Genomic DNA, 24,507 nt, shown 5'->3' on the forward strand with positions numbered 1-24,507 from the left:
GCTGAGGATAGAAACAGGAAAGCTGTAACATGTACTTCCTTGCACACTAACTATTTAGAGAAAAAGGGAGAGACTCCTCTTTTGTTGATTATAGCTATTATGCAGTTGAGGCAACTTTACTTATGTTTTCAAAGTAAAGGCATGAAATTTAGTTTATTTTCCTTTGTTTTGTTTTTAAACAATTATTTTGTTTTCAGTTAAACAGAAAGTTTTTAAGTTTGAAAGCTGAACATATTTTAAAAGTTACAATGCTGTTCTTGAATCTTTTATTCTGTTTTAGTTTGGATGTATGTCATGACAGTTTGTAATTTCATGGTCATGTCCTGGTTTTAACAAAGATATCTACCACATGAAAATTGTTTCATAAATGATGTAAGAATGTGTAAAAGCTCAAATCCAGGTCAGTCAAAAGCGTTTTGGGATTTAGTCCAAAGCTGTTAAATATTGAGTTCCATACCAAACAAAATCACACATAATTTTAAAAATTGTCACAAAATTTTCTGAAAAAGAACTGTAATATTTTTTATTTGCTGCAAGACTTCATTTCAAAATTTGTTTAAATTCCAAAATTTATTTAAAGTTCAGTGAAGTGGAACATGCTGGCTAAGAAAGAGAAAAAAAGTTACTGCTTCAATCTTTCCAAGCAAATATCAGGTATTTTAGGTTGGCAAGAAGAATTCTTAAGGCTTTGGGGGTGGAGGTGAGGGGTATAAGCCACCACCCAACTCATGAAATCTGTTATTAACATGCATATGTTCAGGCCTTGTGGAACGTCCAGAGTGTGAAATGAGGCAATAATATGGGATGAGCAAACCAGAAATTCCTAATATTCATATATTTTTGGATACTTGGCAGCATGTAATATAGAGCACATCATTTGAACTGCTTAGCTCAAGAAATGCAGATTGCTCTGGTGTGGAGTGGCTGTGTCTGAGCTATAAATAAAGTAGACATGCAGGAAGGCAACAAAATCCTTACGTGTAGGAGGAAGCCTCTGGTGTGGGTATCTCCACCTTAATACTTTTTCCAACTCTGAGTGTAAATGTTTTGAACACAGTATTATCAAAATATAACCAAATAGAGCCACAGGATGGTTTAAACCACAACAGAGTTGACACTTATATGCATGTGATCTCTATCTCATCTGTCATTTATCTCTATGCACGTGATCTCTATCTCATCTTTTATGCACATGTTGCCAAATAGTATCAGTCACTTCATGGCCCTCCATCACTGCAGTTCTGACAAACAGAAATTGTGAATATAGAAGTGACGTGTGCAGAACAGGCACATGCTTACAGCTTCCCTTGTCACTCTCAGAGCAAGCTTGTATCTACACAGTGTTATATGCACAAGTCTAAACTCAGTTCAAGGTAGCTACTCTAATGAGTAGGCACATTGCAAAACTGCTCAGCTGTGTAAATACTAAGCTGTGGTTAGTCTAATACCAAACTCTGCAATACTACAGTTACATCAAGTGCAGGGCTAATTCGGATTTATCTGTACTGAACTAATCAGACACAGCATCACCAGCTGGTCAACAGAAGAGATTTCTCCTGCTGTGTTCAGCGTTGGTGCAGCCTCACCTGGAGCACTGTGGGCAGTGCTGGTCCCCACCATTTAAGGAGGATATGAAGGTCCTTGAGTGTGTCCAGAGGAGGCAACAGAGCTGGTGACAGGGCTGGAGGCAATGTCCTGTGAGGAGTGGCTGGTGGCTCTGGGCTTGTCTGGTTTGGAGAGGAGGCTGAGTGGTGACCTCCTTGATCCCTTACAGCTTCATGAGGAGGCGAAATGGAGAGGGAGGTGCTGAGCCCTGCTCCCTGGTATCCAGTGGCAGGACACACGGGAGTGGTTCACAGCTGTACAGGGAAGGTTCAGACTGGACATCAGGAAGCATTTCTTTACCAAGAGAATGGTCAAACTTCCTAGAGAGGTGGTTGATGCCCCAAGCCTGTCAGTGGTAAGAGGCCTGTGGAAAATGCCCTTAACAAAGGCTTTAACCAGAAGCTGTCAGGCAGCTGGCTGGACAAGATGATCATTGCAGGTCCCTTTCGTTTGAAATAGCCTATGCGATTCCATTCCGCTACAGTGATGGGGTTGGCAGATCCGCAGGCTGTGTGTCAGGTTGTGATACTAACACTTCTACACTGCACAATAAAGACCTTGCCCCATCTTTCAAATATGGCTTCCTACAGGTACAGTCATCTACATATATGAACGTAAGAAGAATTTAAGTCCTGACTCATTGTACATACAAAATTCAGAAAAAATGTTAATTATTCATAAAAAATGCTGAGTTTAATTTTAACAGCATGTTAGTCAGGCTTATGGATTTGTTTAATATGTCTGTTTCTGTCCCCTGCCATTTTTCCTGACAGACCTTTCACGGTGGCCACAAATCAGCAAGTGCAGATCACCTGAACTGGAGACATTTTCATGTTATTGGACTGACGGCAGCTTTTATAACCTCACTACTCCAGGAACAATACAACTGTTGTACATGAAAAGGTAATGATATGGAAACAACAAAAGAGAGAAAGAGAGAAGTCATATATTTTGCTATGCCTGTTAGCTCATTGCTGTTAATTTTTTGCTATGACATGAGCCATACTTTTCTAGGGGCATTAAATTGTGTTTTAAGTGCATATTTTTCAATGTCAAAATTTGTTGTTAAGTATGAAATTATTTGTGGTAAGAAGCATTACTTGAAGATAATTAAGAATATGATCTTACTACACTTAGGTCCAGGTTGCAGAATCCAAAACTGAACAGTGTATGGCTTGCGAAATGAGATTTTAATAGAGCTTCCGTTTATTCATTATCAACCTAATCTAGAAATGTGAAATTTGTTGTATCTGTGCACAGATATGGAGTTTCGATACAAGACCATTCCAAATTTTTATTAAAGCTTTTTAAAGCTCTTATTGATCTGTCGCTAGATTAAAGTCTATGTGTAGGTCCAGGGGAGAAGGATGCTTTGAGACTGGGGATTGTCTTTCATTGAGCTCTGTTCAAGTCTGATTCACTTTCTACTTAAGTTCTTGCAATTTTCAGGTTTTTACAAAGATTAAACTAAAAGAGGACATTGACATTACCAATAATGGCTATTTAGGAAAACAGGCCTTTTGTTTACAGGAATAGCAGGATGTAAAGTTTTGTTCCCTCTAATGGCCAGAGTTTCAGGCTGTTTTATCTACAGACTCATACTACCAGTGATGATAAGTTTGCGGCAGACATAAGCCTAAAGGCAAGGATGGCCTTAATTTTCTGGGATCTCTCAGAGATAATAAGGATACAAATTAGAATCACCATCTAAATGTAAATGTTTAGCTGACTGTTGTCAGTGCTTGTACTATGAGGGTTCAGACTTTAAAAATTAACTCCATGATAAAGCAGTACCATGTACACTGAGCAGACCACATATTTCATCTTTGTACTAGAAATTAGGGTAGCGCAATGAAAGATGTGAATAAAGAATCCACATTAAAAGTATTTACATTTCAACATGTGAGCAACATTTAAGGCTCAGGACTGAAGTCTGCAACCTAACCCAGCCTCCTACTCAACACAAGGCATAGTATCTAACCACTTGCACCCTTACCAAGTCCTAACTGTAGAGCATTCCTTTTAAAAAAGTGTCTGGTCTCATCAGCTAAGCACAGGATCGGTGCTTACTGGCAGTTTATGTAACATCTGCCTTTTTACTCCTTAAGCACACACTTTACTACTGAAGGCTGCACTTGGCATAATTGATTTAGCTTAATCCTCCTCCTGTACAGCTTCAGTTCCTCTTGATAAGAAGAGGCATTTACAGTATATTTTAACAACCCAAGACTGAATTTTTAGAAGATTCCTGTTCAGTCTGTATTTCGGCTGAGAGATAGTATCAAGGTAAAGAATAGCAATAGCAGATCTGTTTGCTACTAGATTTGTTTTTCTAAAGTGACTTTAGAAATATTGAATAAATATCTGTCACTTTTCTTATAGACTTATTTCTAACACTTTGGTCATTCCCATTTTGCTTTATCTGAAGACATTTTTGGTTTTGAACCTGCTGAGTAGTTTCAGCTTGGCTGCTTTAAAATGACCCTACGCAAGTAGCACTTTTTCTCAGTCTGAGAGTTCATGCCACTGTTTGTACCTTTGGTATCTGAAAGATACACTTTCTGACTGTTTTTTGGAAGCAGCATCCAAAGCAGAGAAATGCCACTTACAGCACATGAGAACCTAAACACATTTATGCAAGTTACTTACGTAGTGGTTTGGTTTCATTGTAAACCATAATCAGTATTGATGTATTTGTCTCACTTCTGTGGAAGTTACGAGTTACCAACAATGTGTCTTCTGACATCTATACTTTGTATTTTGTAAGATCTATAAGCCCCACTTTCACGTATATTACATTTTTGTTGTCATTCTAGGAATGACGAAGACTGGAAAGAATGCCCTGATTATATCACTGCAGGAGAAAATAGCTGTTATTTCAACACATCCTACACCTCTATTTGGATACCATATTGTGTTAAGCTTGCCAATAAAGATGAAGTATTTGATGAAAAATGTTTCAGCGTTGATGAAATAGGTATAATTTCATTATGCATTTTACCTGTATATTTTTATATTGCAGTAGGTGTGATGCTGTAAGCTTTTATATTATTTCATTTAAATTTTCCATTGCAGAGAGGTTAGTTTCTAAAAAATATATATAGGAAGGGATTTGGGTTTCTAACAAATGTAAGGCGATCCACACCAGAAAATACTGCCCAAATCAGAAGAAAGCTAAAAGGATAAAAGCAAATATATGGTTTCTCTTTCTGAACACCAGTGATCTCTCAAACGTGTTCATCTGAGCTTGCCTTTGTTGTCACTCTGAGCCATTTCTAAACGATGCTACGTGCCCTTCTTCTGTTTGAGCAATGGTAGCATGAAAATCTTGATTCTGCAAAGTTCTGGAACTAAACAGCTTTTTGTTCCTGAATCAACACTAATCTACAGAATCAGGATGTTTAGGATGTATAAGCTAGAATAAGCAATATGAATTGTAACTCACTGGCACTTTACAAATGCTATTGCTTTTTCAGAGCAGTGGTGTACAAATTTGCAATTGATTTATTCCTGCACATGACTAGAATACCCACTGCTCTCTTCAGCTGAGCAAATTTAGATTAATTTTTCAGACACAAGTGTTTCAATGTACATCTATATTAGTTACTAAATATTTAATTTATCTTACTGTGTTACTCCAATTGCTGGTTTTATTTCTAGTGAAAACCCTAACTTTAAATTTTGATGAAGAATTGTTTGTGTCTTAGTGTTTTATAAGCTGTTATTAGGAAATGTGGCCTAACATTCTGAGTCTTCTTTATTAGTCACTCAAGTGAGATTTATGCAGAGCAACTCTACCACCAATGGCAGGGTGCCTTCTTGTTATCAAACATGTAGTGACTTGTCATTGACTCATAGCTTTAGATTTTAATCAGCAAATACATGCTTAGTATGCTTTTTTAGTCTTGGAATCATTTAACAGTTTATAGTAAAAATGATCATTTCACATTGAAAACTGGCTGTTTTATTCCAAATACTCTGTTTAAACAGTACTACCTGATCCCCCTGTCCACCTTAACTGGACTCTGCTAAATACTAGTCAGACTGGGATCCATGGGGATATCCAGGTAAGATGGGATCCACCGCCAACTGCAGATGTTCAGAAAGGATGGATTACTCTGGAGTATGAATTGCAGTACAAAGAAGTTAATGAGACAAAATGGAAGGAGGTATGAAGCAAATATTTATTATGCAGTAGTCACAGTACAGTGAAGGCTCATTCTTTCCCTGACACTTCTGTACTACTATGAAAAGTCAAAAGCTTTGTAATTGTTAATTAGATGATAACCTTAAGTCTTACACAATAGACCCATGTTCCTCTGAAATTTTCTAGCAAAAATTATAATTTCATGTGTCAAGATAGTGAGCATACAGGATAGTAACAACAAACCCCAGAATCCCTGTGTTGGATTAGAAAGTTTAGTAGCAATAGTCAGATATCTGCAAGTTTTTTGATAAATTGTTTTTTCTGAATTTCAGTTGTTTGAAACTGTGCTTGGTAATTTTAGTAGCTGGAACAGGAATATTTTGCTTGGAAAATGTCACCATGTCAGTCCAGATTCTTTGGGATACCTGTAGAGTTTTAATATTTATATAATCATTTAGGTAGATTAAAAAAAAAATCTTTGGGTTATAATTTAAAATTTAATACAATAATCACATAAAAATAAATCGACATGGATAAGATATACAGACTTCATACCAGATAGCAATGGGAAATTTCTGACTATATGGATAGTCCATGAAAATATTAAACGTATATACCCAAATCTTTTCAGTTTTCTTTTTGAAAATCTCTTAGCTTTTTATATAGTCTGTTTTTCTATATGGGGAAGAAATTGCACTCAGCAATTTCAAATCAAGTGCCAGAGTGTCAGGTTATATTTGCACATGGGTAATTCTTCCTGAATACCATTTCAATGCAATAAGAACATCATTTCAGAACAGAACCCTTCCTTTGCTTTTTTAGCAGTATGAGCTAACTGACGGAAGGCAGATAATACTGTTATGAATTTGTCATAATCTACAAAAGGTAAATTACCAGTTGAAACATAAACAGGTTTGCTTGCATTCATCTCTGAAAGACCTTGGACCTCTCGTTATTTCTGATCCATCTCGATGTTAGCACTTTCTGTGCTAACTATTCCTTCTTAGCAAGTCTACAGCCAAATCACCTATAATGTCTGCTTTTTCCTAATACTTGTCTGAATTTCTCGATATACTGGTTTAAGCTTCACTTACTTTATTGCCTGTGTATTTTAAACCCTATAAAAAATGAGTTAAGTTTAGGCAATAAATCAGTACTCCTTAAGAACTTAAAAATCTACAGAACATTTATAGGATTTACAAAAGCAAGTGGCAATATGGAATACCTCTTAAAAATGCACATTTTTTACTTTTTTATGAGGATTTAGGTATCAGTTGCATAAATACCCTAAGAAAGCTTTGTTCTTGCTCATGTACCATCAATAATTCCAGCATGCCTTGAGAATAGCTCTTCTCAGGAGTGCAAAGGTTTGAAGTTCAGTGTTTTTCTTTGAGAAAACAGATAATGAATTGCTGAGTACTCTACTTGCCTCAAGAAGAATAGTACTGTAGATTATGTTACATTCCAGCTATATATATTGTATGTTATTGTGCCTTTCAGTTTAAAAGCATAAACATGGCATAATTCCCTTAGACACTATCAGAGCACAAAAGAAATTTCTGAACAAAAACTTGGTCTGGCATAAGACAATAGCAGAACTCACTTAACTCTGTATTTTTTGCTACAAATGTCTTCTGTAATGAGCGTTGAAACAGCAAAGAGATGTTCAGTTATACTCTTATTACTAGTTTTTTACAGAAATTATAGTCTTTGACTGCTTAAAGACACCATAGTGCTTTGTACATATGACTGATAAAAAATTATAGTACTTGAAATTGTACGAAGCCTCATAATTACCAAGAGTTGATTGCAGTTCTTTTAGATGTTTTGGAATGTCCTTGTTTGATTTTTCATTTATAGCATTCATTTCTTTCAGTCCCTTTACTAACTGAAAATAACTTACGAATTGAAAGTATTATAACAGTAAGTTATAGTGATAAGACCTACCTACCCAGGGTGCCTCTGAACCTTCCTGGTAGTGCCCATCTCCCAGTTTTCCACTTTTTTCTGCTAAAACTGGTGAAAGCCATTGCCTTTGGCTGCTGTGTTGCCTGTCATGCCTGGGTCAGCCTCTGCCTCTCCTACTCCCATCACAGTGGGCACTGTCAGCATCCCAGCGGCTCCAGCTGACTAGTGACAAACAGTTGTTCTGCAGTCTGCCTTAACACTCCCTTGCAGGGCTAGTCTCACACAGGCAGCGCAGGCACACACCTCAGTGTGGCAGCAGGTTTGTCACGCGTTTCTTCAGTATGGCGATCACAAGCCATGTACACGGACTGAACAGCCTGCATTAAGTCCAGCAACCCAGGAGTCTGGTTCCAAGCTCCCCTTCACATACTTTACATGAATTTGCAATTTGCTGTCGTGCATTTTTATTAGTTATCTTTTAGCATGTCTCTCTCGTACAGCTTTTAGTTGATTTAATCCATATGACAGATGCCATATATCTATTCAGTTCATGGGGAACCTTCCCCAGTCCATGCAACTTGTTCCATCCAGGTGTCTTACGTGAAGTTTTGCAAATTCATTGATGGTCTAAGGACATCCTGCCCATTAATCAGTCATCTGTTCTTTAGCAACATTTGCAATTTCAGATACATAGCTACAATAGCTTTACCTCGTATTCTTCAGGGCTCTAAATTAGCTTGCACACTGTTTTTTCGAAGTGCTGCCATTATTTAGGGTACATAAAATTTTATATTGTCCAGCATCCCTAAGAACCCCCACTAATTGTATCAGGCGGAAAAAAAAAAAAGGAGAAAAAGAAAGAAACAAAATAAACACAAAAAAGCTACCTGTAAAACTTTAGGTTTTGTATCATTTCGTGTGGCTTCATAGCACAAAATATGAAACATTTTTAATTCTTAGCCAGTATCATCCTTAATTCAGAAGTGAAAGTAGAATGTAACATCGGCCATGTGCATTTCTATTTTGAGCACATTTTTCTTTATTTTTACACACATTTGCTTGTCTGTTGGAGCTAAAATATGTGTTACCAGAGTAGTAATAGAAGAAGAGAGGTTTCGCAAAATAAGACCTCTAATGTAACTTCCGGTATAGTTTGATGTGTGGCAGTGTCTAAGTATGTTGTAGTTAATACTTAATATAGAAGTCTTAAAACTGACAACTGGATGCCAGAAATTCTCACAGAGTTTCCATTATCACATTTTATTTATATTTGAAGTTCCTGGGATCTATGCAGTGTTCCCAAATGAACACATTTGTAAGATGCAGTAGATCTGATTAGAAGGCCTTTCAATCATTCTTCTTCTTAAAATTAGTTCAGTAGTTGACTGCACTAGTTGTTAAGACTCCCGTGTTGACCTTGGCATTGTGAAGTCAGTAGTGTTGTATTACAACAGTAAAAGGGATTTACAATTTGATAAGTTAGACAGTTTCACACCAACTACTTAGGGCAAGTACCTAAGTGGGGGCTGCTGTCTTTCTTCAGTATATACAGAGAGCTTGGATTTTCCACTCATGGTCCCCTGAATCAAAGCAAAGTCTGATGGCTAGTAAGTCAAAAGTAAAGGGTGTGAATTTTCTCTGAACTCTTCTTGTAATATACGTACAGTTCAAAGTAGCAAAAACACCTTCAAATGTTTATTTATGAGGTCAAGAAGCAGTGAAAAATTGCCAGTACAACTCAAAACAAATAAAACTTCTCTAATACAGAACTCAAACTTCTTTTTTTACAGTTAGAACCCAGGCTCTCAACAATGGTTCCACTGTACTCTTTGAAGATTGGAAGAGATTATGAGATACGAGTTCGATCAAGACAACGTACCTCCGAGAAATTTGGGGAGTTCAGTGAAATCCTTTTTGTATCTTTTTCTCAAACTGGCCTTGAACTTGTTCAATGTGCTGAAGGTAAGTAAACTGCAAACTGTTCTTATAACGGTGCTGTCCTTTTGCCTTTCTGGTGGTGTTGCTTTTCTTCTTACTGTTGATGTCATATGCTTGAATAGGTTGATAATTCAGCCTATTATGTGAAAATCATTTGGTGAGATTGAGAATGTCCAAGTTCAGAAGTAAACTCAGCAAGACTATTTCACAGCTCATCAGAGAGCAAAAATAAAGATGGGTTAAGTATCAGAAATAATAACTGCTGTGGCACATCTCATAGAGCCTAAAATGCAGCTAAATTTCATACTTCATTTTAAATAAGTACTCTGATAATGAAGAGAACAGTCACTTCTAATTAAGTGCTATACTGCTAAGTTTGTTACCAGAATGTTGTGCTTTTCTGATCTGACCAATGCTATCAAAGACAGTGTTTTTCTGATTCTTGTTTCTGTCTTGTACTTGTTTTTAAAGTGCTCTTCAACACAGAAGAAGCAGCCATTGAGTGCCACATTTTTTTTCTTTTAAAAGCGTGAGACAGTGCCTTTTCCTAAAGCATTCTCAGGTCTGAGCAACTAAATTAATTCATTAAAATATGAGCTCATCAGCAAATCATTTTAACAAGCTGCTTCATTTAATTTTCCAGGGTATTAGTCAAGGTGTTAAAACCACTCATAAGCCTTACCTTTACAAATCTCTTTAGATTCCCCTTTTTTAACTCTTAATACTAGTTACAATTCCTAATTTATATGAACAGCTAATGTTCTGGACATGTGGCATTATTTTATTAACCCCAGCTGCATTAACTTGTCATGGTTTTCATATGAACAGAATTAAAATACTGTGAAAATCTAAGACCATCATACAAGCACAGTTTTCTTCAGTTTCTACAACCCAGATTCTGCAAGTTGATCCGTATCCATCCATCTCACACAGCAGCAGTGATCTAATTTGGCTGAGAATTTATTCTTGCTTGGTTTATATATCACCTCTAGGGACACATAATTAAATTTTAAATTTTCTGTGTATTAGAAATATAAAGTAGTTAAATGCAATATTCTAACCTTTTGAAGCAGCTGGCCGTTCACAGGTCTCACATGACAAGGTGCTAATGATTCTCCATTAAAATAGGGGCCTGTCTAACACAGACATATGCAGACAGGATTTTACTCATGCCTGAAAACATGTCCAGTCAAAATCTAAGCTTGGAGCACAGGTGTAAAACTGGTACCTGAATTTTATTCAATTTTTTTCAAAAAAATACATATTTTAATGTTTATGTATACCGTTCTAAAGCTTTCTGTCCAGTATTCTTTGGGCCCAAAACCAAATGAAATGAATGGAAAATTTAAAATTGGAAACAAATGAGAAGAATCTAAGACTACAGCCAGAATAAATTTCTCTATGCATTGTATTCTACAGTGTCAGCTTAAGTATCTTGGAATTGCCATTCTTTAAAAAATAAAATATTTAGTTTATCAGCATTGTTCTTCATACCTACCAAACTGGATTTCTCAATGACTTAAATTCTTTGTAACCACCTGCAAGGTAAATAAAAAGGAGAAATTTGTATTTTTTACTTGGCAGTTCATAGCATAATTCATGTTCAGCCTTTGTAAGGAGGAGGAGTATGCTTTTTGACATAACCATATTTTAGACATATTTAGTTTCTGTGAGAAAATAATAGTATGCCTATGATTTAGTATGCTATTAATAATGTTCTCTCAGCTTGGGCGAACAAGCACTAACATGGTCTGCAGCATTATATGCCAACAGGATTACAGGATTGCATGTTCCAAGCAGGCAGAGTGTTCTTCATGGCTGGTTTTGCTACATATATTGTTTGTACTAAGATCTTGTTTATATTTAAAAACTCATTCTGGTTTTGCAAGGAGTTTGAGTGGACTCTCAAGTGCAGTGTGGAAACTGTTAAGATCAAAAGGGTATTTTTATTTCTTCTTAAAACTGAATTTTCACAGTTAAGTGACAAAAAGTTCTCCTACCGGTTTTTACCATTATGGAATCCTCAAGTGGTGAAAGAGGAGGATGAGATTAAAGGTGCAACAGAGATGCAAATTCCTGCTAACATTATTTTGTTCTGTTGTTTCAGAAATTGAGTTTCCATGGTTCTTAGTTGTTATCTTTGGAACATGTGGGCTGGCCGTAACAGTGATCTTGATCCTGCTGTCTAAACAACCAAGGTAGAGAAGTTTTATTTGTCAGAATTTATGTACTTGTAGCCTGAAAAATAGGGGGCTTCAGTTGTTTCAAATCTGGGGGACTATAAGCTATTTTGAGCATTGTAGTCCACTCTCCTAAACTACATGGATGCTGGTATATATACATTCTGGGCCTTCAGTGGTAGGAATCTGATTACATCGACATCTCCTTTCTGGGTTACAGAACATCTTCTACAGCATTTATGTAGTTAATTTACTTAGGCTTTGAAGGGGATTGGTTTCTTAGCCTATTCTAGTTTTGTAAATACTATTTTTACTCACATACTGTTCAAAAGTTTCACACAAACATATGTCTATACATTTCTTTTTGTTCCTAGACTGTTCCACTAATCTCTATCTCTTCACTGAGCATAGGAGAAGAGCTTGAGGCATAAGGGAATATTTGGTCTCTGTGGATAGACTGCAGCTTCTACGAAATCAAAGGAATAAAATAAAACAAAGCACAGGATTGTGTTGTTTATGAACATTACAAAATTGTATTCATTTATAAAAATGAAACAGTGTCACATACATAAAAATGACAAAATGGTCTCAAAGTGAATTCATCCCATAATAAGTGTGTTCAGCGATAGGTTTTGGCTGAATAATTCAGCTTGGTTGTCATCCCAGGACTGTCCCAGACTATGGAGCAACACCATGGTCAAGTCCCAGTGCATACATGGTTGTTGTCAGTGGTCTGGTGTATACAGTTCAAAAATTAACACTAAGGTGGTCTGCATATACCAGCATAAGGACAAGTCATTGAAGAGAAAACAATATGGTACAATTGGAGCAGCTCTAAATAAATAATTCAGGCAAGCAGCACTATGCTTCAGCAGAGCTTCATTTCAGGAAGCCACTCCCTGCAAAGGAATCCCAGTCCCAGAGTTAAGACCAAGGCTTCTGATACAATGCATGACAAAAGCTTGATGCGTCAGAATAGAATAAGAACAACCAGCACATGGGACCAGGAGCTCACTAAGGTCAGCCGCCTGAGCTTACAGTGTGTCAGAGATCTTGAGGGCTGAAGCATGTCTGTGATCAGAGTTTAATAATATGTTCCATGCTAATCATGTCTGCTGGAGAAGGCCTTCCTCCTCTAAGGACGCTTCATCTCAAAAGCTTTTCTGGACCTGTGGGCCCGCACCCTTTCCTTCAAACTGGTGCACATGGTGGTGGGAGTGGTAACGCCTCCTGCAGATGAGTGGGCTGCGTGGGTTTCCCATCATGCAAAATATACAGGTTCAGTTTTCTCCTGTACCTCAAAATATAGTAATTCATATTTTCCTCGATTCTGATCTCACAAGATCTGAACCAGGCTCTGTAGAACAGATGCCACAGAGTTAGGTCATACTCTTAGATGTGAGATGCAAGCTTGAATTATGCAAAGCTAAGAAGGGAGCAGAGTGTATTTCTTCCTCCTGACTGATTTCTCCAGGAAGCAAGTGATAAAATCCTGTGTCTGTTTCATTAGAAGCAGTGCCCAGTCATGTCAAAACAGCTGGTTTGTGGATTCAACTGTAAGTGCAAGTCTTCAACTGGTACCCTGAGAGCCCAGCCAGTGCACGGCTAGCACAGTGCCTCCAGGAATTAGATGAAAAATTACTCGATTTCTGGCTCTCATTGAGGCTTGCTGGGCAGACCTTCAAGGGTCTGCCAAAAACAGAAACAGCTGGGGAATGTTAACCTGCCATAGTTATGCAGAACCTGTCCAAATTCCTCTCTAGCACTCTTTTAAGACTTCCCTGATCTTCTCTGGACCTTGCCAAAGTCATTAACAATGCAGCAAAACTAATACTTGGATTTGGATCTACCATTCCCACAGCTTACTTCCTAATATAAACTAGTAACCCACTATAGAGAGAATGCTGAATTTTCCTTTAGGAACTACTGTTTATCAGTTTGCAAAAGAAGCAGAGAGGTAAAATGGAGGACATAGGCATGACCTGCTAGTGTTGGATTATTTAATGGAAAATCATCCTTCCATTTGAACTCCCCCCCCCCCCCCGAATTAAAAATTCACTTCATGAAGAGTTAGGACAATATGTATTTTCACAGTGAGCAAATGCATAAGCAAGTTATTAGTCCTTGCTCCCCAAGGATAAAACCCTATCATTATTATATGTTACTTGTTACGCTAATAATTCAGAAAACAGAAATGTCATGAAGATGGCAAAATACTAGGTTTTGCAGTTGTGTTTCTGTTTTATTTATTATTTCTAAGGTAATTCACTCTTTCTCACAACTCTCTTTTTCTGACCCCTTGTTTAAATTTATTTGGTTTATGCAAGACAGTACACTGTGTCCCTGAAAAAAATAATTGGCAAAGTCAGTCTGCACAGTGAGTATCAGGTTCCCTTCAAAATTATGTGAAAACGGAAACTATTGAAAGAGCTCTAGGAGTTTGCTATCTTCCTATGAAGCATTAAAATATCAAAGACTGAACTACAAAACAGATTCCCACGTAAATATATGTGTTTTCAAGAAGGAAGGTTGCAGAAAACATGGTTTCTTATTTGCAGTGAGATAAAACAATCATTCTTTTCCTTAGGACTATTTGAAATTGAATCTGCAAACATGTCAGTTTTGAAGAAATTCAGTGTAAATGCAGTGTAAGGCTCTCTTTCTAACTTTCTCAAAAAGGACCTCTGTCAATTAAAAGATGTCATTTATTTTTTCCAGGTTAAAAATGCTTATTTTTCCTCCTGTGCCAGTTCCAAAGATTAAAGGGATTGACCCAGACCTCTTGAAGGTAATATTGCACTCTGAAATCTACAGTGGAGATCGTTGTATTAGCAGCAGGTGACAATTGTTACCTCAGTCAGAACAGTTTTGTAGGAAAAAGTTATGACATGGGGGGAGTTGCCACAGAACTTGTTTTCATTAAATAATAAAAAAAAACCCTTGCAATTATTACATCAGCTGCAGTTACCTTTCCTTAAGTTATCATCATAAAAAGCATTAGCATTTTTACTATTTCCTGTATAATACTTATTTTTTCTTGCTTTGTAGAAAGGAAAGCTAGATGAAGTGAACTCCATCTTAGCCAGCCATGACAACTACAAGACACAGCTTTACAATGACGACTTGTGGGTTGAGTTTATTGAGTTGGACATAGAAGACCCTGATGAAAAGAACAGAGCCTCAGATACTGACAGGCTCCTGAGTGAAGATCATCTGAAATCACACAGTTGCTTGGGAGCAAAGGATGATGATTCCGGACGGGCCAGTTGTTGTGAACCAGATATTCCAGAGACAGACTTCAGTGCAAGCGACACATGTGATGGCATCTCTGATACTGATCAGTTCAAAAAGGTAACTGAAAAAGAAGATGATCTCTTGTGCCTTGACAGAAAAGATGAGTCATTTGCAAGCCTTGCCGACACAGACACCAGACATCTGCATATGAGTGCCCAGTCCGAAAATAGCCAGCCATGGTCACCTTTTGCAGACAGCATTGATTCAGCTAGTCCATCGGTCCATACCCAGCTAAGTAACCAGAATTCACTGACAAGTACTGATTTTTACGCGCAAGTGAGTGATATTACTCCAGCAGGCAGAGTTGTACTTTCGCCAGGCCAGAAATACAAGATGGGGAGAGCACAGTGTGAAGGCTGCACAGAACAAAACTTCACCATGGACAATACCTACTTCTGTGAGGCAGATGTGAAAAAATGTATTGTTGTGACTTCCCAGGAAGAGGATGAGCCACGTGTTCAGGAGCAAAGCTATAATGAGGATGCTTACTTCACCACAGAGAGCCTTACCACTACTGGTGTCAATCTTGGAGCTTCAGCAGCAGAAAACCCAAGTTCAGAGCTGCCTGTCCCAGACTATACATCTATTCATATTGTTCACTCTCCACAAGGCCTTGTGCTCAATGCAACCGCACTGCCTGTGCCAGAAAAGGAATTCAACATGTCTTGTGGCTATGTGAGCACAGACCAGCTGAACAAAATCATGCCATAACTCTTCTTCAACTAGATGTGCGCAGTATTTCACAGCAGAGAGTCAGCTCGGGCTTCTGTGCTGAAATCAAAATGAAGTCTGAAAGTTTCTCGTGGTTCTTATAATTTTACCTGAAATGTTGCAACATAAAATAGTCATCAAAATATTCCTATTGTGCTCTGTAAATATCATCTGTGAATTTGTCTTGAGACTGTTTTACTAGCAGTGACTGTCTTGTTCTTGTGGGTGTTGATTTTTGTGATACTAAACATTGAAATCACTATGTTTGATGTACAGTAAATCATACATTTTGATAAAGCTAAAAATTCAGGTGGTTTAAAGTCTAAGAACTTAGTAAAAACCATGCTGTTGGCAGAGATCTTTATATCTGTAATTGGGAACTGAACATATAGGTGAAAAACACAGAAGTAACTTGAATAAATAACACATCTATTTTGATTTATATAAATTAATAAAATATATTTTAATATTTTAGTCATAAACCAAATGCTTTCTATTACACTACACACTGTAATCCAATTACGATAGCCCATCTAAGGAATGCAGTTGCTGCAGTCTTAAGGAGTTTTCTGTTTTATAAAAGTTTTCTTTGCAGCAAAAAAAAAAGGAAAAAAAAAGATTTTTACAGAGCCATTTTATACCTCCAAAGAAATCTGTAATTTTGAAATATTGTAGAAACAAAGTAACTGATTCTGTTACTTTCTTATAACTAAAACAGAAATACACATTCACTTTAAAGTTTTGTAGAAAACTTTAAAATACACAAAATGTGGGCAGATTATTCTGTTCTTCATCAGATTCTGATTAATGCTACTAATATACCTTTTTATAAGCAAAATGTTGTTGACTATAGCATTAAACAGTGTGCATCTGTATTTTCACTGAAAATTTTTGAGAATACATGAATAAGCTCCAGTAATTGCACATTTGAGCAACTTGTAAACCCTTACTACAGCCAAAGGTATTGCTACACTTACTAGTTTGTGCCACATAAAGACTTGATTACAAAAATAAAATAAGGACTTCAGGACTTAGCCAGCAGTTCATTTTTAAAGATACAGCAGGATTAAAATACTTCAGTGGAACAAGGGGATTGAATAAAGTATTGTTCAAAAATGTTTGGTTTTGCAGCCTAACTGCATCTCCTCTGACAGCGTTAGGCAGACTTGCAGAAGGACAGGAGAGAAAACTGAAACTCAGTGGGAAAACTCCCTTTGTTCTTGTGTTTATAAAGAACTTAATGGAGCTTTGCAATGAGCTATCACTGCTTCAGAAGTTGCCTTCCTAGACCATGTCTTCATCATAGCAGGGTTCTTTTTAGACAATAAATAAGGATGTTAATTTCCTTTCCCTAAACCTAACAGAAGTGTATGAAGTGCAGCATATGCAGGTCTTGCTCATGGTGTCTCCCACTGAACTCACTCATGCTCTCTTTGTGACCAAGCGCTACAGGACTGGGCCCAACCATTGGGTGGGGTTTTTAAGTTTAGCACGAACTCTATGGTAAATGTGCATTAGTCTGCTAATTTGCTGCTATATTTTTCTAACGGCTGCATTATTTAGTTTCATATAAAATTTTATAGATGATAGACACTAATGCAAGTAATGCCTATGTGTGTGTTTGGAAGAAGTTTCTTATTCTGTTTCTATTGCCAAAAATAGTTAAATACCTCAGTCAAACTCAGAATGTCATTTTGGTACTTTACTGGTCACACAAGCCATTATACGCCGGTCAGAAGATGTATCTTTCGGTTTCTATTTAACTTCCCTTATGTCAGTGTTTTGTTTGTTTTTCTCAAAGTTTAATAAATGTATTGTCTTTGATCTGTCCTGACACAGTGTGTTTTATTGCACGTAAATTGTTTGTTTCTTTTTTTTATGGAAAATAGATATTTTGCTAGGAGACATCAAGTATTTCTCATTGAATAAAGTAAAATGCAGCTGTTCTTGGAATAGAAGCAATGCTTAATGAGATCAGTCTTTTCACTGATTGATATGTATACTGTTAAAAATAGAAACACAACCTAAATTTGTAGATGGAGATAGGACATGGTGTACCCAGAACTGGCCAAAGCATACTAACTTAGCAGACCAGTTTACCTTTGGCTAGAACAGCCTGAGGTTGCAAATAAGTAAGCCACACTAGTTCAAGATCTACACATACAGTTCAACCCACAAATCAGATACTCTCACAAAACTTGGTAGTTTTCTTGCATTGAGCATGAGCATCTTGCTTCCATTCAGACACCAAATATATGTGTTAATTAAGGTATCTTGATGGAAATTTCACCTTAACGGTTGGACAGGGTAAGTCAGAGAGGGGTACTGGTGTTCTTTCATGGTTTATACTGTCTGTAGAAACAACTTTGTAGAACTCAGTGCAAATGAGCAAGTACTATGAATACATATGCTTACTTATACCTGCTGCTTGCAGAATTAAGGTTCAGAAGGCTTATGCCTTTAATAAGGCTCTAAAAATACCTGAGCTCAAGTGGGAGTTAGAGGATTCACAGTTGGACTTAAAGAAATGGCAGGAACACCAGCACTGTGTGGGGAACTCCTGCTCCCACTAGTCTCACCTGTTCCAGTTCCAGTGCTCTCTGCCAGTGCCCTTCCCTGAGCTGATCCAACTTCCTAAGGCCTGCAAAAGTTTGGGCAGTATCAGAAGTTACCTGCTGTTGAATAATGAGTTAAACTGATGGAGCAAAGTGTCCGATGAGCATAAGGGAAGAAAGTCAGCACCACATAGCCAGGAGCAAAAGAATGGGAAGCCAGAGTGATCTTTCCAAGAGTATCTTCTTGGTGAAAAGAGCTCCCTCATGCAGCTCACACATGCAGTCAAGAAACAGGAAGAATACGCAGCTCAAGGTCAGTGTGTGTTTGCAGGGACATAGTGTAATGATCTCTTTTGATGGTAACTATCACCTAGCTCAGCTTAAAGTGACTTTGGAAAGCCAGATTGAGCTCCCTCCCACCTTCAGCAGCAGTGCAGCTCAAGTAATCGCATGCCTAATCTAATGACTGTAGTCTCTGTACAGTTCGTATGTGGGTGCTTAGAAGAGAAATCCAAGTGTCAACCTCACAGTTGTCTGTGAACTTTAAATTTTATGCTGGCAATCTACTGTTTTCCTACAGAACGCAGCAACCTATTATTTCAAGATACTTCAAGATGTTTCACTCACCAGACACAGGAAAGCTTGAATTAATGTGGTTCCAAAACAACCTGTTTGTTTACTTTATCCTTTTCCTTGAAGTGGGCAAATATGTAGCTGCTCTACAGAAAGAGCCCCCTGGACCAGTAATTTTTTATCTTCTTACTCACACTTTTAAATAATGCTACATATTGTCCCACTACCACACATATGAGTCAAAGTGACAGAATTCATAATTTTAGAAATGCCTACTAAAACAATACTTCCAAAGTTGAATCAATGATTAGAATGTACAAGATGAAAAGAAACACATCACAGAAGGACATTGAGGTTTTGGGGGATAAACCTAGCAACTAACTGAATTGAAGCTTTTCATACATAAACCAGACAAACTTCTCCCCATTCTTGGAATGACATTCATATATCACCTGGCAGAGGCTAGCATGCCGGGCAATATATACAAATATTCTGCCTATAGAGACATATGTATATCTCCATATACAGGAGATATATACATACATGTATACCTCTATATGCAGATCTGTATTTGGAAACCATGTTGGATATCAAAAGCAAGGAGGACTCAAGTTGCTCTACTGGTTGCCTTTTGGTGTCATCAAGAAGGACATTCAGTTTGGAAGAGCCTCTTTTGGCTTTGAGCTGCTTTTTTCCATCAAAGAAAATGTGCATTTCCAAGGCTTCAAGTTACTGTTAAAAAAGAATGAAACAGCAACATCTAGATCAGTTTCCATTAAGAGAAACAATTTTGTCAAACATAGTGACTTATACTTCTACTCTTTACTACTTTCAGTTGAAATATTTTTCCTGACTAATGACATAGGAGGTGAGATCAACAGATGAGAGCTGTTCACTCTTTCTGCCTCAAAATTAGCATTATCAAAGGTATGTTTTGTATTTCAAAATAGCAGGAGTATTAAAGAAGTGATGAGTGTTCTAAGTTTTTAGAAATGCCTCAAGTTAATTACGGCAGTCTGTGTTGGGAACACTATTGCCATTCACCGCGTATGCACCAGCACAGTTGTAAGAACTGGAAATAATGCTCTGCTTCAAAGAGAAACTTAAAACTATTTGACATGGAGCCACAGGCAAACATTTTTCCTGCACTGAGATGTGCTGTCTCAGGGGTTCATTACCAGATACACTACAAAAAGGAGTGCCTGATCTGAGAGGAAATGGGAGAAAACATTCAGACCATGTTCTTGTTTTTATTAAAGAAGCAATGCAAACTTGGGGGCAAGCAAAGAGATAAACACTACAGAAAATTAATTTTTCATGACCCATTTTTCAGTTCTAATTCAGAATATCTTGGTTCACCACAACAGTGTTATCGGTAAGAATTTAACTAGCTCTTACATCAAGTTGACTTTGAGAAAGTATCAGTGGATGTATTTCTCTCTTGGAACTGCTCCTGTTTAAACGTACTTTTACAGTACAAATTCTTCTTTCTGACTAATCACTATTAACAGAGTCGGTGCTTTAACTGCCATAGAAAACATGCCCTCATGCCACACAGAACCAAGATGCAGCCCAAATCCATGATTTGCATATTACTTAAACACTCTGGCATAACTCTCTTGAGCAACCATTTCCGCACCTTCTCTAATGAGGGCTTTTAGAGAGTAGGCGACATTCAGAAACAGATGGAAAAGAAGAGAAACAGCAACAGTGGTTACAGAACCAGGTGCAGTGGTAGCTGCCAGGATCCACTATGCACAGGGTAATTAGCTGTAGGTGGAGCTGTAGGAGTGCTGTGAATGACAACTGCGGTCAGTAGCTGTAGTGAAAAGCAGATGTAGCTGTTAAAATCGATGCATCTCGTAAATTTAAACTGACACAACTGTCTGATAGATTTAATCTTTTTTACTGCAGGCTTTGTTATTTCTTTTGTGTAACATACACTTCCTTATCCTAATATATGAAATTTAGATGACTAATGATACATTATCTTCCTGAAATTAGTCAAGAGAAAGGAGAGGATCCTTACACATTTTGTTACACATCAGTTTGAGAGAAACTAGCTGAACATCCCTCCTCCAAACCAGAAGGAATAAAAGTCTACAGAAGGTTTAGTGAGAGTAAAAGCAAAGCTGAAGAGCTGACAACTTTCTGTACCTTCCCATCACAGATGCTATAAATGATGCTTCCAATACTGTCCTTGCTCTGCTTTCAAGCTCTTGCTGAAGGAAAAAAAATTTGTACAAGATACACCTGAGGCCTAGGCATGTGTCATGGTTTAAGCCCAGCCAGCAACCCAGAACCACGCAGCCACTCATTCACTCCCCCCGCCTTCAAAACTGCAGAGCACACGCATGCACAGGGCTCGTAAGGTGGGGCTCTGTTAGTACTTGAATGGGAGACTGCCTAGGAATCCTGGGTGCTGTAGGCTTTAGCACCCAACATGAGGCACAAAGGGTTGAGATAACAACAAATCTGACCAGACTGTGTCTAACTGTATTTGTGATTATCATTCATTGCTTCAGGTTAGTAGCCACTCATCACAATGCTGATTTACTGGCTCCGAAACTCTTGATCTCAGAGTTTCAACATGTCGCACCTTACTTACAGCCACTATTTGCTGTGTTAGTGTTTATCGGCTGGGAGGCCTTGGGCTAAGGTTTTTGTTTCACTGTACTTTATGGTAGTGACTTATAATACAGTAGACTCCTTGATCATGCAACTGGTCTGGCTTGCGTTCCCAGTGTGGTCACCACCTTTATACTTTGGGAGGTACATAATGAAGTGTTTAGCAATTACACGTATATTTTCCCCTCCTTGGGTGGCCAATCTATGAAGGATACATTCCCTTACACACCCGGTCCCCCCAACAGACCATTTACAGAATCATTTGAGAGTTCTGAAGGTTTTGAATGGCCTTTGAATACCTGCTGATTGTGACGGGGATCACCATGTTGGCAGGCATAGAGTGTGTTTTACCAAAACCCATTTTGTCTTACCTTGAAAGTTAAGCAGAGTTGGGTTTGGGTCTTGTCTAGGGTTAGACAATGATACAGGAGGACCAAGAGATTTTCCCCAAGGCTGGACAGTCATGAGTAGTAGGGTGCGTGGGATAGGATGGGCAAGTATCTAGGTCAGTGGGCCTCTCCAGTGCTTTGGAACTTCACCAGTGAACAAGTGCAAAATCCAGAAAAATTAGTAAAACACTTGAGGTGTGTTGTCATCCTGAACATACCAGAGAGGGACAAATCATGGCAACATGCTGGGGGTTGGCCTATGCTTACAGAGCCCTGTTCAACATCGTCCAGCACCTTCAAAGGGAAAAAAATGTCTCTGGATCTGATGGCAAAGTAACAGGCAATGCAGCTACTCCAGTTCCAAGCACAGCAGCTACACCACCCCCAGCAACAAGTACAGTAGCTACTCAAATTCCAGCCGCCACAGACAGCGAAGCTACTCCAGCTCCAACCACAGCAGCTATAACCCCAGCAACAAGCACAGCAGATACCCAAACCCCTACAACAGATACTGCAGCCACTCCAACCACAGTGATAATCACTACAGCTAAACCAGAGGACCAATTCGCGCCAATATTGGTTGCCCAATACTGTACGCAAGGGGAGAAGCAAAAAAGAGGAAAGAAAGGTAAAGCAAAAAGAAGAAACAATGCACTCACTACCTGGGACAGCATCTGATCAGGAGTTACTATTGCATGAATCAGAGGAAGAAGAGGTGACTTTTCGACCCCAGACCTCAACTGAGCTACAGAATATATGAAGATTTTACCCATCAACCAGGGGAACACATCATCACCTGGTTGCTCCGATGTTGGGACAATGGGGCCGACGGTCACTAACTAGAAGGTAGGGAAGCCAAACAGCTGAGATCACTGCTCAGGTCAGGCTGGATATCGGTTGGCAGGTGGTGAGTGGTTGTATTCTCTTCCCTTGTTATTTCCCTTATCATTATTATTATTGGTGGTAGCAGTAGCAGTTTGTGTTATACCTTAGTTACTGAACTGTTCTTATTTCAACCCGTGGGAGTTACATTCTTTTGATTCTCCTCCCCATCCCTCCAGGAGCAGGGGGAGGAAGGGGGAACAGTGAGACAGCAGCTGCGCAGTTCTGGGTTGCCGTCTAGGCTTAAACCATGACAGCATGCCAGGAAAGTGATTCCTCACAACTTTTTCTTCAGTAGTAAAATTAATAGAACATGTAGTTTCCTTTTTTTTTTTTACTTGCATCTGAAATTTCAAAACATTATACCACAAAGACATAAAATATCAGGTAATTTTCTCATACTAAGAAGTTAAAATTTTCTGATCTGTTTCACAGCAGCTGTCTGTATAGTGTGTACAGTGCTGCAATCTTGAGTTACAAACAAATGAAATACCAAACTTTCCCTTCTGAATGAAAAACTTCAGAGACTAATCCTCTGAATAATCACTATTAATTTCATATAGTTGGTGCTGTAACTGCCATAAAAAACATGCCCTCAGGCCACACAGAACCAAGATGCAGCCCAAATCCATTTCCATAATTTGCTTATTAATTAAACACTCTGGCATAACTCTATTAAGCAAGTACCGTGGTTTAAGCCCAACCGGTAACTCAGAACAAGGCAGCCATTCACTCACTCTCTCCCTTTCTTCCCCAGTTCCCAGAGGGATGGTGAAGAGAATCGAAAGAAAGTAGCTCCCACAGCTTAAGAACAGTCCAGTAACTAAGGTATAACACAAAACCACTACTGCTGCCACCAATAATAATAAGGGAAATAAGAAGGGAAGAGAATACAACTGCTCACCACCCACCGCGCAATACCCAGCCCAAGCAGTGATCTAACTCTCCTGGCTTATACACTGGGCATGACACGCTGTAGCGCGGAATACCCCTTTGGCTAGTTTGGGTCAGGTGTCCTGTCTCTGATTTCTCCCGGCTTCTCCTCCTCCCTGGCAGAGCATGAGACTCAGAAAGTCCTTCATCAGAGTAATCATTACTTACCAACAACTAAAAACATCAGTGTTACCAGCACTGTTCCCAGGCTGAAAGTCAAAAAAACAGCACTGCACCAGCTACTAAGAAGAAAAATGACTGCTACTGCTGAACCCAGGACAGTATTCACCCCTCATTCCATACCATTCACGTCATGCTTAGATCCCACAATTTTCGATGTACCATCACTTTTGTCTCATGTATATATATATATGTATATATATACATATATACACACACTCCCACACACACAAAGAGAGATGTCATTCCTTAGTTCATGGACCAATAAACTTATATCTGAAGTCCATGGACCCTATAAAGCTGCTGAATTCATCCATTCCATGATGTCAGGCTCCATGTCTTGTAACAGTCTTTCAGAGCAGGAGGGATGGTGTGCAGTGTTGGATCATTGCCTGCTGATGACACCTCAGAGCTCATCTGATTACTGCTGAGCTTGTCTGGTTTCATCAAAGTTCATTCTTTGTTGGGATGATGATCCAAGGGTAGACAGGCCCAGTGGCTGGTGACACTAAGACATCTACTTGGTGGACTATGAAAGTGCTACATAGCAGGCAATAGCATACAATTGGGTTCATTGGCTGTTC

At 38.4% G+C, this 24,507-nt stretch overlaps 1 protein-coding gene across 7 annotated transcripts in view; it reads left to right on the top strand.

Annotated features, from left to right (window-relative positions):
* GHR (growth hormone receptor) overlaps positions 1–16,183 on the top strand; it is a 141,937-nt gene extending 125,754 nt beyond the window's left edge. For all 7 annotated transcript variants that reach the window (XM_061352184.1, XM_061352181.1, XM_061352179.1 and 4 more), the window contains 7 exons: positions 2,379–2,508; positions 4,422–4,582; positions 5,596–5,774; positions 9,451–9,622; positions 11,706–11,796; positions 14,497–14,566; positions 14,827–16,183. In XM_061352184.1, coding sequence (XP_061208168.1) covers positions 2,379–2,508; positions 4,422–4,582; positions 5,596–5,774; positions 9,451–9,622; positions 11,706–11,796; positions 14,497–14,566; positions 14,827–15,783 — 1,760 coding nt within the window. In that variant the 3' untranslated portion in view covers positions 15,784–16,183. The remainder of the gene's footprint in view (positions 1–2,378; positions 2,509–4,421; positions 4,583–5,595; positions 5,775–9,450; positions 9,623–11,705; positions 11,797–14,496; positions 14,567–14,826) is intronic.
* Positions 16,184–24,507: the final 8,324 nt, after the last annotated feature.

The sequence above is a fragment of the Neopsephotus bourkii genome, unplaced genomic scaffold (genome assembly GCF_033783945.1).
Source record: "Neopsephotus bourkii isolate Nb327-2 ecotype Australia unplaced genomic scaffold, CSIRO-AGI_Nbou_v1 NB_631, whole genome shotgun sequence".
Lineage (NCBI taxonomy): Eukaryota > Metazoa > Chordata > Aves > Psittaciformes > Psittacidae > Neopsephotus > Neopsephotus bourkii.